This window comes from Magallana gigas, chromosome 10 (assembly GCF_963853765.1).
Source record: "Magallana gigas chromosome 10, xbMagGiga1.1, whole genome shotgun sequence".
Classification (NCBI taxonomy): domain Eukaryota; kingdom Metazoa; phylum Mollusca; class Bivalvia; order Ostreida; family Ostreidae; genus Magallana; species Magallana gigas.
Window position 1 is genome coordinate 26,468,122 of NC_088862.1, and position 17,627 is coordinate 26,485,748.

The 17,627-nt window shown below is 33.7% G+C and overlaps 1 protein-coding gene across 3 annotated transcripts in view; it reads left to right on the plus strand.

The window, feature by feature from the left end:
• Positions 1-5,402: 5,402 nt before the first annotated feature.
• LOC105337403 (corticotropin-releasing factor receptor 1) overlaps positions 5,403-17,627 on the plus strand; it is a 47,963-nt gene continuing 35,738 nt past the window's right edge. The window contains exon 1 of one of the 3 annotated variants that reach the window (XM_066073117.1): positions 5,403-5,971. In XM_066073117.1, coding sequence (XP_065929189.1) covers positions 5,917-5,971 — 55 coding nt within the window. In that variant the 5' untranslated portion in view covers positions 5,403-5,916. Of the gene's footprint in view, positions 5,972-12,239; positions 13,165-17,627 lie in introns of those variants that run through there. The other 2 variants (XR_010710025.1, XM_066073116.1) reach the window with 2 other exon arrangements.

Sequence of the window (17,627 nt, forward strand, 5' to 3'; positions counted from 1 at the left end):
AAATACGAAACCATCCGAGGCAGCAGATACCAGCTATGTTGGATAAATTTGAATACTTAAATTTGAAATTCTATGCAGATCCTGATCCGGAGAGTAGTCCATTTAAGTTGGCTGGATAGTCGTGTTAATTTTTATTAGACCATATTAATCTCCTTGAGAAGGAGAGCTTTGTATAAAAATATGCAAAGTATTGTTCGGTTTACTAAGATACTCAATTTTAAAATCTAACATATAGGCGTTTTTCTATATTTTATGATAATTTATGAGTAAAAGATTCATATTTAATAGTTATCTAAAATTTTAAGGTAGATATGTTGGTGATGGTTGGCCGCCTAGCCTCCTTAAGGATATTAGATTGGTTTATCGTTGTTATGTCATGCCAACTTAGGTGAAATATGTCACCACTCACCAATAAATTAATAAAGTGTATTATATGATTATTAAATCATTAATCATTTTTAAAATGTTGTTCATGTGTTAATGCTTCCAAAGGCACCTCTTCCAGTATAACATTCCCCTCGAAAATGTATATGCCCACTGTAAATACCCAAACAGTAAATCGCAACTAAACTATTTTAAATTCTTGTGGTTAAAAAGATTTCAAGTATTATAAGGGCCCAGCTCTACGGGTGTCCTGTAGTGATCAGTCTGTCCGTCCGTCTGTCCTTCCGTCCATCCATCCTTCCGTCTGTCCGTCCGTCCGAGATCTCTTGTACGGAGCATATCTTATCTCCCCTTGGACCAATCTGACTCATACTTCACCCACAGAGTGATGTGCAGTGACCTTGAATGAAGTTTGTAGGTCAAGGTCATATCGGACCTCGAATTTTTTTTTCAAGATATACAAGTATACTCTCCACTTAGCCTGATTTGGCTCCTACTTCACATTAACATAGTAATTGTGTGCAGTGACTTTGAACCAAGTCAATGTGAAGGTCATATCAGATCACTTTATAATCAGTTTGAGACCGTAGATTATTTCCCATTTGCTTCATCTTGCATAAGGTTGAACAAAAATGCCTGTATTTAATGGGTAATGAGATTGAATGAAAAGTTTTATGCCAGCTGGACAATTATAGAACAATGTCAAAGCAAAATTCTCTGAAATCCTTTTCATCCTATTGTCCATTATTTAATCGGGGCCCTTTACGATGGTCGCCATCTCAATTTCTAGGTTTTTTATTTACCTTCAACCAATAGTTTTAACCCACATAATTGATTAAATTTTCTTAAACCTTTAACCCTGGGAATTGGTTTTCTACAAAACCATTCGCACATATTAAAGATGGATCTTTTTTTTTAGTTTTAATCCTAGTAAATATAATAAATCCTTGTTGATTACTTTTACTCTTTCGGTTCTGTTTTATGAAAAGTCCCTAACCCCCCCCCCCCCCCCCCCCTTCAACACCCCCCCCCCCCTCCTTTTGAAAAAAAGGAAAGGAAAATTAACCCGAAAAATCCGGTTTAACTACTAAGTACAAACGCTAGACCTACATTTTATGCGCCTACCATTTGTGCAAATAATATAATCCGGATTTTATCATCAAAATCATGTGAATTGGTATCAGCTGTGAGACTGGATAATACATACATATAATTAACCTAATTGTAGTATTTTTATGTGAGTCTGGTGAAATATAATGATTGTTAATTCATTTTCACGCATAAAAAAAAATGAAAACAAAATATAGCCGTTCTCGCGTACAATACGTACCGAATTCTTCAAAAATGTTTTTTTTCAAAATGTATTCAGCCATCAAATGGCCTTTAATTTGTACAGATAATATTGCAGTCTTCTCTCGATTTTAAATGTTTCTTTCTTATTTTTCTAGTTTTATCTAAATTGATAACTACATGTATCTAAAATGACACCCCCCCCCCCCAAAAAAAAAATAAATAAATAAAAATCAGGGTCATTTCTCACAAAATCAGTTTTTCAAAAAAAAAATACTAATCTTCTTAGCCAAGGTGAATAATATGATGAATTTTAAAATCGGACATCTAACAGTAGACTTATGCAGTTAAATTTTGATACCATCAGTGGGGTCGTATAATAATAACAAGAGATGAATTTATTATGAGGTTTTTTTATTTTGTTGTTACTGAAATGAGAAATTTTACTGAGTCGTTTTATTATTTATGTTTGATATCAAATAGGATCTCCAGGGGTTAAACGCTATCTAATCTTATAATCGATCTTTATTTTTCTGTCATGTGTTTTTATATGATTTTCAAGAGATATGGGTCATAAATATTGGTCGTTTTATTGTCTGTTTTATCGATGATAAAAAATATTATCAATTAGCTTGAAAATACCAGCGCATATGTTATTCAGATCAAATATTTATAAACTCGGTGAAATGTTTCTGCATGTTAGTCTAATGATTGTAATTACAATATTCAGTCACAATTCCAAGGGCTTTTTTAATATATTTAAAAATACTACGTTGCTTTTATAGTATCTCGCTGTGAAATTGTATCACCCCCACACCCCCCACCCCCGCCCAATTCCAATTCTCTTTTTATAACAACCTCCCAAGATACATGCACACATTTCATAATAGTAGAGGGGGGGTCGGGGGGGGGGGGGTCCTAACCCCTCCTAACTTGAGAATCAAGTTTCTGAAATTTACATTGTAAAATTACCAAATTTTTTGACTTGGACCCCCCCAGACCTCCTTGAAAACCTTGTGAATACATACATGTATCCCCAGGACCCCACCCCCTGGAAAAAAAATTGGATCCGCGCACGCATTGCATACATATTACAAAGAGTTAATCATTCACTAGATCAATGGAAAAATATTTTCTCCGCCACAATTAAAGATTGATTATACATAGAGGTTCCAATGATTCATCTAATATGGTAGTCGAATGTTTACGTCTAAAACGAATCAGAGATAACAAGAATTTTAAATAGTAACAAAGCCAACGAGGCGAGTAATAGATAGATGTGTTTTTTTTAAGTTTTTTTTTAATTAGGTTAACTATTAATTAACTATTATCAGTGTACAAGTAAAAGTTGTGAGTCTCTGATGATAAGGACCTAATTTCTGACAAAATCAATATTTGTATCTTGTTTGGACATAGATAATTGTTGTTGTAGTATTCATGAAACGATCGTGCACGTGGCAACAAACCGGGGGGGGGGGATCTATTTTTGTTGATTTATTTCAATTTATTTGTTGAATTCAAATATTTATGGATTTTTTGGTTTGAACATATTTTCTTGTGTATACATTGTATACATGTCCATTATACAGTGGGTTTGAATATATATATATATATATATATATATATATATATATATATATATATATATATATATATATATATATATATATATATATATATATATATATATATATATATATATAAGTTCTATTAATAGGTTTCTTTGTTGATTTTTATCCACCATACTATATTATACATAATTCCTAATGACAGTCGGTATAAAAAATGTTTCTGGCCTGGAATTTCGAATCCTTGAAGCTGTTATTTCTCACTAAATCCACGAAATTCGATGCCTGCGACCAATATTGAAAATACTTACAGTTAACACAAAGTCATTAGGTTGTACACGTACATGTATGTGAGATTTAGAAGGGGGGGGGGGGGCAATGGAGAGGATAATTGAGAATATACTCGTATATCTATGAGCAGATAAAGCCAATAAAATAATTTCTTAATTTTTGATTTAATATACATTGGGCAGTATATTGAATTCCTTTTACTTTAACTGGTACACCGAAAGAAGTAAACATATATAGGCTCATGCGCAGATAAGTTTTCATTTTCCCTAGGGAGGTGGGTGAGATCGAGAGATGATTCTGTTTGTATTTGCCGGGGGGGGGGGAGGTGGGGTGTGTCCAATACATATTTTCGCTTAAATAACGCAGGTATGTAAATTAATAAAGTATGAAACCCTTACCACCACCACCACCACCCTCTAGATCCGCGCATTATGTTTAATATTAACATGTGGTTGTTTGTTCTTTATTTTTTTTATTTTTTTATTAAAATGTATTTTTCTACAAGTTACATGTATTTACTTTGCACATAAACTCTATGTAAACTCAACTACCGGTATATGGTTTTATAATGTGCACTCCCCCCCCCCCCCCCCAAGAAACTTAAACTTATTAAAATCATATCGTAAAATTAACGAAAATAGGCATTGTTCCTCGACCCCCCCCCCCAACCCCCACCCCCACCCCACCCCCACCCCACCCCCGTCTGACATCAATTTTTTTTTGTTGCGAATTTTTATACACCGAATAAAACAAGTTCGCACACTTTTATTTGATACACGTGTTGCATAGTAGTTGAGGCCAGTACGGATTATTTTCTCCACCGTTCCCACTGTTCCCAAATTAACATCAATAGTGTAGGCAAGTCCGTCTATACTACCACTCGATAAGCGAGGAGAAATCGAAAAAAAGAAGGAGAGATAAACATGAATTTTTACTTCAGCGTTTATATTTGATAAAGTAATTTATCCATCTCCTGGTGTGTGTTTTTCCCCGTTGTTTTGGGGTTTTTTTTTAACATGAGTTAAGGGTTCAGAATATAATACACGAAATACTACTATGTAGACTCCTACATTTAATGGTTATGTAGGATATTTGCGCCACAATGTCAATGTGTTATTTGAAGCTCGCTTTTAGAGAGAGAGAGAGAGAGAGAGAGAGAGAGAGAGAGAGAGAGAGAGAGAGAGAGAGAGAGAGAGAGAGAGAGAGAGAGAGAGAGAGAGAGAGAGAGAGAGAGAGAGAGAGAGAGAGAGAGAGAGAGAGAGAATTAAAATATGCTTTTGGAAAATCTTAAAAATTGGCATCTGAGTCAAATTAAATTTGCTATTCAAATGCACCCCGATTCTTTATTTTCATACATAGATTTAGCGCCTATCAAATTTCTTGGAAATCAGCAGCTTTAGCCTTGAAGTAATCGTATCGTGTCTTAACGAAGAAAGAATCTACCGCCCAAGATACCTTTTTTTACTCATACCACTTTGACAACAGTACGATTTCATTAGCATGTTAATGCTAAATATTCGTTAACGTAAAGTTTTCTGAATACAAAAAACAAATCTTGATATTTGATAAACATTGCATGTAAATTGGTTGCTGTTTGCTTGAGTTTTTACGAAAAAAAAAGTTTTCGTCAAGGGAATTATTTAGACTAAGTCTGAACTTTTAAACTCTATAAAGCTGAGCAGCAGTGATTTAAAAAGCAGACAATTCGTAACGATATTGATTATGTCAGATATTGCTTTCATAAATACAAGAAATAACATTCCGTTAGGAAATTAAGAGGATTTTCTAAACGCAACATATGGGGCATATTTCTTAAGACAGACTGAAGTACATGTATACACACAATACACTGTGATCAATTCTAAGAATATCGAGACATGAAAAAGGGTCAAATTTTATATCTTGTTCATTCATATTGATGACCTGCAGTTGACGACAATCGATATAGGTGTGTTTAATTTGAGATATGTCGCATGGGTTCCGAATTCTATAAGCAGAAATTCAGCAATATACATTGTGTGTTCTTTTAATGTTTTATAAACGAGAATCGCACATGTGACAAATTTCTGTTATAGACCTTTTAAACGCAGGAGAGATTTGAACGCGAAGCATTAGTTGTGGTGTCAGCGAAGGGAGGGGAAGGGGAACCAACAAAAAAAAAGAAGATATTACGACATCAGAAGTTTATTTATTTATGCAGCGGTGCTCTTCCTTATATGACGCTGTTTTTCGACAGCGGTAGTGTATTAACAGCTGTCTTTTTTTTAATGTACTCTGGGGAATATCATATCTGATCATCAAAAACTAGTTTTGAGGAATTTTTTCTGCCTTTTTCCGCTGGACCGATTTCACACGTGGATATTCGACCGAGGTCTCCAGAAGAATGAACTTGCAGACGTGTGTCAGCCTGGGACTTAACTTCACAGGCATTTCACCGGGTGAGTCTTCTTAAATCGATTAATTGATTGCTCCGATCATCAATTTTTGTTTTATTTCTGGCAATCTAGTTCTCACTCTTTATTTTTATTTTGTTGGCAACCTTTCCTTCTTGCATGATTTCAGCAAAGTTCAATAGTCATCCTTTCTTGTATTGCAGAGGATAATCTTGAAAATCAGTATCTCGTACAATAAGCTTGCATCAATTGCAAGATATAAAAATAAACTTTAATGTATATGACTGATGGTTTGAATAAAAGAATGCAGCTAAATAAATGTAATTATCAAAAACTCTTTAAGAAAAAAATATTCATTTACAACCATTAACCCAGATTAGCACAGAAGATATTACATACTAGTAATGGAGTATAAACCAAAAGCTAATAATTGTTTCAAGAGAATGGGGTTTTGTTGTATATTCATATTGAAGTCCCTTTATGCTCGAGCCAAAAAAATTCTTTTGGATTTCTAATGAACACAATAAATAGCAATGGTTTATGAAGCAAATTTTAGCAGCAGTTGAGGATCGTTATGAATTTGACAATGATGAACGGCCTTTCCTTTGCATTTTATCATTTCAAATGCATAAGCGGAGCTCTATAATCGATTCATAAGCCTACTGTACATGATTAATTAACCTAATGCAAACTTACATTTTTGTTTTAAAGCCAAACATGTGTGGTATTTATAATGCATGATACATTTTTCCGCTAATGTGTTGAAATGGTGGTCATATATATTATTAAACAAATATATGTTTATATGTACATGTATATTCATCGTGTGTATTGTGTATTCACACATTAAGTAGTCTATATCCGGTCGGTTAAACAAGAAGTTACAAACAGACAAAATTCGTTGTGATATATCTTTGTTTGAGGGGGCTATAGATTCTCAACAAAAAATTCATCAGATCAACCCTAGAAATAAGAATATGAATTTTGTCATTAACTTAATAATTGAATAAAGAATATAATCTAAATATCTTAGATTTGAAAATTTAATATTTTTCGCATATGCATATAATTTTATACATAGCTCTTTTTATTAAGGAGATATTTATGGTCTAACAACTGCCATGACCTTCCAGTCTCCTTAAATATAAGAAACACGAGATCGCCATGTACATATGCCTGTAGCTAATTGGGTCTGTATATCGATTTCTTTTAACGATTGAGTTGAATGATTATCATTCCTGATTGATGGTTTGATCTGTCCAGGAACTCTTTGATCTTTTAAACATTGCGATTGCACTGCGATCAATCGCTTCTATCAACTTACAATGTACATAAGCATAGTCTAAACATGAAGATGCAAACACAATCTGCCATTTGCAGCATCGTCATATACATTTTTTAGACAACGCATTTGCAAAATAAATTGTATACATATACTTTGCACTTGACAATGAATGAAATTGACCAGATATGCAGGGATATGCACAATCTATAATTTTGTTATACTTTCATGTTAAATACTGAAATCTGATTGGTTAAGACGCAGTTAATAATATTTACTATTACCCTCAGCGTTAGCAACGCACTTGGCAACGGGTAACATTAAAAAATGTTACATACGCGAAAATTATGCGCGTACGGTTCGCTGTAGAATTCACGTTATTCCTATATAAAAGCAGTAAAATTTTCTTAAAATTTTTAAAAAAGACATTCAGTATAACAAAATAAATAGTGCCTGTTTGGGAGGATAACAGTTGAAATTGACACCCCTCGAAAACCATTGTCAACCTCCGCTTCGCGTCGGTTGACAATGGTTTTCTCGGGGTGTCAATTTCAACTGTTACCCTCCCAAACAGGCACTATTTATATAATAGCGCCATATAATATTGCATTAAGATATTTATCTGCCCGAATTAACATATTCACAATTTCTTTCACAAATGATACCATTTGACAACCTAATTTCTTTTCAGAATTTTTTTTTTTAACATGCATATGCCTTCTCAGATCCTAAGAAGCATCACGTCACTTTAACACGATTTTATCAACCTACACGTAAGCACATGGATATACAAACAAACAGATTCAGTCTTTAAAAAAACCCAACATTTTGTTTTCATTTCGAATTTGGGCTCGCCAGTGACGATTCCATACTCCTCAAAACAAACAGACTATAGCTGTCTTTGTCTTATTTTTATTTATTTTTTTTAGTATTAAAAGAAAATCTTTAGACATTGAGCTAGTATTAATTTTATAACCTTGACTTGTTATTAAGAGCTTATTTCCAATTATTTCTCCATTGTCAAAGAAGTTCGAAATGAACTTGAAAATGGCGTCAATCTAAGTATCATACTATTATTATTTGGAAAAAGCTTGTGCTAATGATGCTTCTTTTTTGTAATGGTTGGTAACTGCTTTTTCCTGTTACTCAAGCTAAGCATTTTTTTAATCTCCTACATGTATACCTTTAAAGTTTGCATCGATGTCAATCCGAGAGATGACAGACCTGGAATAAACAGAACATTACGCAATCGTTTACCATGATTCTTTAATTCATAATACATTATCCACAATTTAACTATTTAATGGTTTAGAGATAAGGCCTAACGGAACAATATGACCTCTATTAAACAAGGATATAATTGATTCCTCGAATTAAAAAAAAATGAACAAACAACATTGATATCTTTTCACAATTTACCATTTACATTTATACGATAAGATTTATTGGCGGCAATATACAGGGTACTTATTTGTTGAATTTGGTTTTCAAACTATAAACATACATCTTATATTAGGCATGACATGTATGATTCCGTATTCCGAAATCGCAATTTGGGTGTTTTGATATGGTCACTACTATTACCCCCCTCTCTCTCTCTCTCTCTCTCTCTCTCTCTCTCTCTCTCTCATTATTTTGTAAAAGATATTATGGTCATAACATGTATACACATTATTTCTGATGCATTATAAGACAGCCGTATTACTTCCGGTTCTAAGTTTACGTCAACAACTCTACATGTTCATTGGTATTTCAGCAATTCAAAACCCCATTTACATCTGCCAATTATTACAGGTCGACGTCTCCACCTTGAAATAAAAATCAACTTCAATAAGAGGTTTAAACTCCCCAACACCCAAATCCAGATTGAGACTTTGATATTGTATCGACTTTTAAAATTCAAAACTAAGATCCCCGTTTGTTTTTCCGCTTAATTCCTAACAAACATATACCGAATTCAATCAAGGTTGAACTTCTCTTTACTTTCTTGTATTGAAGAGAATCTAAAATGTTTATTTGCCGTATTATCAAAGAAAAAAGAAAGCGAAAACGACACACGTACATGTGTACCCAAGTCGCATGAATCTGGCCTCAATTTTTATTATAAGGTCATTGAAAAAAAGGTTTGGTCTAAGGAAGGTGGGTGGTGAACAAATTAACCATTAGACCCTTGAATTCTTAGACATGATTTGTTAAGCTATAATCCGGCATTTAGTAAAGAGGAAATCTACATATTTTAGCTTTGAATTTTTTTAAATATTTTTCTCTATCTTTGTACAATCGCAACTTCTCGGGTTTTTTCCGAGCTTGGCGGAAAGGCCCGAGAAGTTGCGATTGATCTTTATACAGAGTTCTTCTTCTTAAGGAGATAAATATAGACTAAAATGGCCATGACGATCCAGCCAGCTTAAATATCCTTATCTGGAAATGTCATGTAATTGTACATTGTACAGTCTACGGTTGTTGTATTTACGTGTATATTCCGGGGCCTGGCTGTCCGGCTGCACGTCAGCACGTTCTGTATTGTATTATGCGCAACATGAGATGAGTTGCCAACAAAAGTGGGTCACGATAACCTAGATATGAATTCAAAAGGTTTTTGATTGGCGGAATCACCTTATACTCAATCATAGTTTACACTATAGCCATGTTAAACTCGATCATCACATTCGTTATCACATGACATGATGCATCATACAAGGGGGAAAGTGTTTCACAATCTGAAAGTGGGTCATGGTGGCCTCATTTTAGAGTAAAGTAGGGCAACAGATACATGTATGCAACAGATATAACAATATAGGTAAACGAAGGGCAAGCATTATGATAATACATGTAATACTTTAATAGAATTATGATAATGGAATGAAATGTGTTACAACCATAAAAGAGGTTATGATTAATGATTGACTCAGCTTAAATGTGTAACAGTCTTAAAACAGGTTATAATGTCTTCACTTTATTAAATGCGTTACAACCTTTAAGTATGAGTAATTAATGTTCTCACACTTTATATTAATTGTCTTAGAACCTGAAAACGGGTTATACATGTACATGTGTTACAACCTTCACATAAATTATAGTGTCCTCAATTTAAATGTGTTACAACCTTAAAATAGATTATAGTATCCTCAATTTAAATGTGTTACAACCTTAAAATAGATTGTAGTGTCCTCAATTTAAATGTGTTACAACCTTAAAATAGATTATAGTGTCCTCATTTTAAATGTGTTACAACTTTAAAATAGATTATAGTGTCCTCATTTTAAATGTGTTACAACCTTAAAATAGATTATAGTGTCCTCATTTTAAATGTGTTACAACCTTAATGCTTCAACCAGGTATTCATATCATTTCATTAGTGATGATTTAGACAATACATGAAGTAGTAATTTATAAAATGATAAAACAGAATACATTAAATTCAATCCTTTCGTTTTTTATCCCATTATTTGTATAAGTGCTAGCATAATACATGATATGAATAAGACTTAAATATGCTTCTCCATGTCGAAAAGAAAGTGACTGATAAAATATTCATAACATCGAGAGGAAATAAACCCAGTGTTATCACAGCGGTTAAAGGTAAAACACAACAGGTGACGCGATCAATGGATAGGGACGGAACAGCTGATTACTGAGTGGCGACAGATGGCATCGGGAGAGAGAGAGAGAGAGAGAGAGAGAGAGAGAGAGAGAGAGAGAGAGAGAGAGAGAGAGAGCACGAAAGAAGAACGTGGGAGAGAGAAACATGAAAAAAGAACGAGAGAGAGAGAGAGATAGAGATTAAATAGAACTATTTTAAAAAGAGCTTGGACTTTGGGTAGTCAAACAGCAATGTGAAGTAGGCCTTTTACGTACATTGTATTTGTGTTTTAACATTATGTAGTTGTAACATACTAAAGCTTTCTGTGATCATAGTCGATGAATTTGAAGTGAATTGTCTGTGTGCAAATTACTGCGACACATGATGCATCCAAACCTGTTCACAGATCCAATTAAAAAATGCATATTTACTTGAATTCAGTTTTGTAAACAAATGTACGCAGGGTACAAGTAACATAACACTTGTCACGAAATCAATTAGTTATTAAACAAAACACGTTAAAACAACATGTTGACGTTGATGTGGTGATATCTACTGCGCACTGTTAAATGAAAAATACACTATTGATATAACTTTAGATCCTTGATTAAGTTCAATTATTAGTCCTTGTATTTGTGTTGTCAATCATTAACATTCAATGCCGAAATAAAATGAAATCGTGATGTATAAAAATTGAATATATATTTTTTAATTACTAGCATTTTGTAATGGGAAATATATCACTAAAACTTTTAAGGAAGCGGGATGGTTAACAAATGAACAAATCCACTTTAAATTTTAAGATCTAATTTTTTAAGCTACAAACTATCATATTGTGAAGAAAATTCGATTCAATTTAGCTTTAGACAGAGCTCTTCTTCTCAAGGAGATAAAAACAGTCTTAAAATGACCACGACTATCGAGCCTTCTTAAGGGGAAAACACACAACAAGCAAAATGTTGCATTGACGCATACCTAGCCCCCACCCCTACTCACAACCCGCCCTACGCACACATCATTATCAAGTCTATATATCTTGGATAAGTAATTCAATTTCAAACGACATGTTGTTTTCGAGGCTTTTTTTAAAATAATTTCCGTGGTGTCATTATTGTAGTATGATTTTACGTGCATGCTAGCAATCTGATGGCGATAACTCCTCTCCTTTGACAGTTTAATGTTTTATCCCTCGGTAATCTATGAACATGTCGGTAGTGAAAAAATCTAAAACGTCCATTTTATTAAGATTTTCCGGAAATGACAGATTTTTTTTGGGGGGGGGGGGGGGAGGTGTAATATTGTCCGCATATTTTACGATTCCAGTTGATATACTACGCGTAGAACCAAATTTAAATTGACATGATGTCGAAATGAAGGGAACAGTCTTGTTAATTTGTGTTGGACTCGGGGTCCTTTGACCTGGATAACAATACGTTATTCGGGCTTAACGATCAATGCAACAAACGCAAATGCCCTCGTCGAGTCTCCGTTTTTGATTGTTGAACCGGAAGGATAGAAATCGTTAAGTGGAATTAATGCTCTTCAACGAATATATCATTCCGTTCTTTAAGAAGAGGCTGGAATTTATTCCATTCCATCAGTGAAGTGGGATCTTTGCGCCTTTACTCGTTTGTTTGCTTTGGCGATTCGGTTCTCTCGGGGTTTTTTTTAACCTTTATCTTCATGTAACAAATATAAAATTAATGATTAATAATTGTTAACTTATGGGAGATAAAAGAACCATCAAACATCATTGACAGCTTTTCTGGTGATCACACAGCTGTTGCTGGGTATCAGTGCATTTGGTCGTCTGCCGACACCTTACGTGTTGACTTACAACATCACTTCCATTAAAGCGTTCCTACGAAGCGGATCTATCAGTCAATGATTTTTCTTTTGTTTTTACATGAGGAATTTAACCCGAGATCAGCAATCTCTGAATTCTCGTCATTTTTGGGGTCTAATATAGACTCAGAAGTCCTTCACAGCTCGTGACGAGCGAGATTATGAATATGCAAATACCCATGAAACGCCGTTTCATTTGCATATTTTTAATTACCATTATTCTGATAATAATTGGTGAAACCGACTGTAAAGAAGAAAAAGAGAGGCTTTCAGAAAACTCTCCCAGATTTTCACAGACATTAAAGAGTCGACCTACGGTTGCTGGTGGAACTATCTTTCCGGATCAAAGTGTTACGATCAAAGACGAAGAAAAAAGTGCGCCTCTGCGCACTCCAAGATTTACCCGACCCCTGGATTTCGATACACTGAACTTGACAAATGATGGCGGGATAGGATTAGGATTGCTAGCAATGTATAACCTGACGGACTATCCGTTTCTGTGTTTAAACACTTCTAGAACACCAAAAGGTAGGCTTTCTAATTTTTCCTCGGTAATTCACTTATTTAAAAATCGCTCGTGTTTGCTGTGTAACTAAAATCTAGAATAAACTTTTTTTTTATTCAGAAATAAAGTTCGTCAAACTTTTATTTGAAATTACGCTAGTTAGAAATTTTTTCGGGGAAATGTGTCATCTGCAAAGTTTATTAATTTGTTATCCAAGGAATTTTATACCTTTTCCCTCTATGTACATGCGCGTAAGAAGATTTACTATGTAGCAATACATATAGACCAGCTGTTATAACGTGCATCGACTGTTGTCAAAAGTAAACACAAGGCTCATATCTCTCTGCGCTTCTCTGTATGTATGCGATATCACGCGATGCTCTTCCGATATTCAAGGAATTAACTTTTTTACTTCGAAACAGATCACCCGAGATACTTATAGATGACTATTATAATAATAATATTTCTGTATAAAAGAACGACAGACCGAGAATTCGACGCAGCCACTTGGTAAATGAAAAAGGGATTTTTGTGCATTTTGTATTCAATCGTACAATTGTTTTCTCTAAACTACATATTTTTTTTTTCAAAAAAAAAAGGTAAATGTGGTTTTACTTTCTAGTTATATTTTTATAAATCAATAATTATCACTTATGTTTGCGAACTCCGTACATATATAATCGGTGGTATTAAATATGATGCAATAATTTGTTGCCAAAATGAAAAACATTCCCCGGCTGACGGATTGGAATATAAGATAATGGCTCAATGACAGACGAGTGAAATCTGTCAGGATCAGGCGTTGCTCTGCAACATACAGAGAGAAATGACAGTTCCAGATTCGATTATTCAATCAATCCGGAAAACTGGATTTCACCCAAATGTTCTAGATTCTTATTTGACCTTTTAATATCGGGGATACATGTAAATACATATATTTACATTCTACTGTGTTTTTCCATAAAAATTCAGTGATGTTTAAATGCCTCTAAATGCAACACCTATTCACTGCGTATGAATTTACGAGTAATTTAAATAAGTAGTTCTCAAACAGTGATTTCTATGCTATCAGTTAAAAATGTATTTCATGAATGTTGTCAAAACACCATGTTTTATAATTATTCAACAAATAAGTTGACTTTATTGTTAAAAGCAACATTTCAAGAGTTATTTATCATGGATTATATTTTCATGCTCGTCGATCTTATCTCAACAGGCTATGTGAAATTCAGTTTAAACCGGTTTTACAAAACAGCTGTTCTTGCTGTTACTTATTCACTCCCTCCGTGATCTGCACTTTATATCGATTTATTTAAGTAAACAATTGATTTCCTCAGTAAGGGAATGTAAATATAAGCATTAAATGATTTATTTTTGACGTCGTCGTGTCAATAACTGCCGTCAGGTGAGCAGACAAATTATCATAACGCGCTAACGCGCGTTATTCAATTTGTCTGCTCACCTGACGGCAGTTATTGACACGACGACGTCAAAAATAAGTCATTCAATGCTATAATATAAGAGTCTACAGTATTACATAATCAAAGAACTACTTGCATACAAAATGTTAATCCTTAATGTAGACTTTTTAAAGCTTAATCCATTAATGAATTGCAATTATCGTTTAATAATTTGATCGCATTTATGAAGTTTATCGTTTATCTTTGCGTAATATCAATAATATCAATAACCGATCTCAGATTTCTTTCATAAATTTAAGCCCGAAAGAAAAAGGCACATATCGCTTAAAAGTATTAATAATTACGTCATGAACATTTCAAAGCCGTCAATGATAGAAATGATTTTTTTTTGGTCTTAATTTCAGTGTCTTCAGATATCATATATCTGGACATAATATCTAAATCTGTGACCGATCTCGATTTTTTTATATGAAAAACCTTGGGGAAAAAAAACAAAATCAATTGAGCGTTTAAATCAAAAGAAGCATAAAATATCAAAGCTGTCAATGTTAAAAAAATATTTTTTTTTTTTTTCGGGGAGAAGGATAAGGTCCACAAGTATTTGTATGTCAAGGTCGACAAAAGTACAAAGTTCACTCAGATATAAGATAGATTATGAAGGCCTTGGAATTAATGAGCACCTTTGTATAAAGTGGCTTTACTTAGATTCCTCTTTCATCGGCACCATATCTATCTTCGTGAAATATTTATAACTTCAATGATTTTGCTACATCAACGACGCTTTTTAAAATTAATAAAACAAGACGTGTTTTTGCATGATATTGAGTGTGTTCTCTCTTTCTCGTTCCCTCTCTCTCTGAGAGAGAGAGAGAGAGAGAGAGAGAGAGAGAGAGAGAGAGAGAGAGAGAGAGAGAGAGAGAGAGAGAGAGGGGGGGGGATATTATACGAATCATAACCAATGTCGGTCAACTTTTTTATGAATGAGAGAGTGATATTGTATGTAAACTTAAACATTGTCATTTAAAGCTTTAAATTTTAGAATTTATATATCCGTGCGAGATTCCAGGCGAGCGTTTATCAAAACCATATTCATCTCAAATACGATTTTATCTCGTCAACAACTACATGATTGTATTCATAACATTTTCATTTACTCACACACTGTGCTGGCAAAAAAATGAAAATAAGCATTGTTATCAGCTAACAATATCATGAACACATTAATAGGTACATGTAATTTGATTTATTTTAACCAAAATCCAACATAGCTTGTTTCGGGTTCGGTTGTAAAATTCTAAATGGATCTCTCAATGAAACGTACATGTAATGATGAATATATATATATATATATATATATTTGCATGTTAAAAAATTAATGTAATAGCTACATAGTACATGTAACAAAAGAATTTTTCTGTATATAATAGGATCTATCAATTGTGTTAATAGGTCACCTCATTTACACGGGCAAGTTTCTCATCATTACCGCCAAAGTGTACCAGCTTGTACATAGATACATGTATACAGGATGCAGAGAATCATGTACAGAGAAGCGCCCCCACGCGATCAAACGCTGCCTTGTCTTTAATGTCGATTGAATTAGTAACATACTTTCTATATGAGAATAGCTTATTTACACCAAGGTGTTACCTTTATCAATTATGACCATTAACTTTGATGTTTTAACTCTGTTGTTTGGTACCCAAGATTCATTAATGTGCCAGTCTGTATCATGTCGAAGTCACCAGTTTTACATTTGAAGCGTTAGTTGAAGCGTTGCTAATGTATGTTATATGGGTAGTTAAATATAGTCCATTAAAAATCATCTTTGAAATAACCACTAAATTGACAAAAGCTTATGAATATTTTAAGCACAATGAAATCAGCTTTCATTCTGTTGATTAAATTTAAGATATTAATGTAAATATATCGGTGAAAAATCCCCTCCCCCAACAAAAAACAAAAAATAAAGCTTAGTACTTAGATTGAACGAAGGAAAGCGACATTTTTTCCTGAACTCGACTTATTAAATGCAGTTCTTTCTGAACGAGTATATCCCTCCGGATGGTAAAAAAAACACATCAGATCTAGATCTACCTTAAATTCTGAAATATAATTGTTAGTTACTAGTATTAACAATTAATTGCTAAAAAAAAAAGAGGAAAAACAAATACAGTAAAACACGGATATGGCGAACACACTTATAACGAAATGACGCTTATAGCGAAGTGATTTTTATTTCCCGCGAATTTATAACCTGTTGCAGACTCAACGGATATAACGAATTTAGCTTATCGCCAAGCAAATTTGGCCCGTCCCTGGCATTTCGTTATAAACGTGTTTCACAATATATCTTTTTGTAACTTTTATTTTCCTCAATCAAACGCTCTACTTCTTCAGCAGATTATATTCAATTTGTCTAAAAAATGGTTACTGCCGTCCACCTTTCTTAACCACGTACAAATACTTACCTGTATGTACGCCAAGGCTGACGGAATTAAAGCGAAAATGTTTCGCATATAATTCGCGAAATGTACTATTACGGATAAAGAAAAATATCGCAAATGAGATGATCGGGTTTTTTTTTGTCCATGTGCTGTGAAAAGGATACAGAATATTACCGCAGTAATGGAGAGATGCTCTCGGAAAATAATCGTCGCTGATTATTTCGTTATTTGGTATTATACATGTATTTGTGAAATAATACACCAGCTTACCGCTTATAGAATAATTATTACAAACTTGTATGATTTGTTTTTTTTTAATCAGAGCTATTAGGTGCACGATATGAGCTTATACAAAATAGGGTTGACCGATAACCCCCAAGGGGCACCGGATGATTATGCACTTATGATAGAATCTGTGTGTGTATGATATTGACTAGCTCCAGAACTGTGACCCTTAGGGAAGAAAGGCAGATTAACAAGAACGCGGATATCTAGAGTTCCTTACACTTGCGTGCGAATATTAATTTCTCCAGATATTTAACAACAAAGAAAAAATCTGTTGAAGACATCCAGTCTGAATAGAAACTATTGTCATCGCCTCATTTGACTTATTATTTT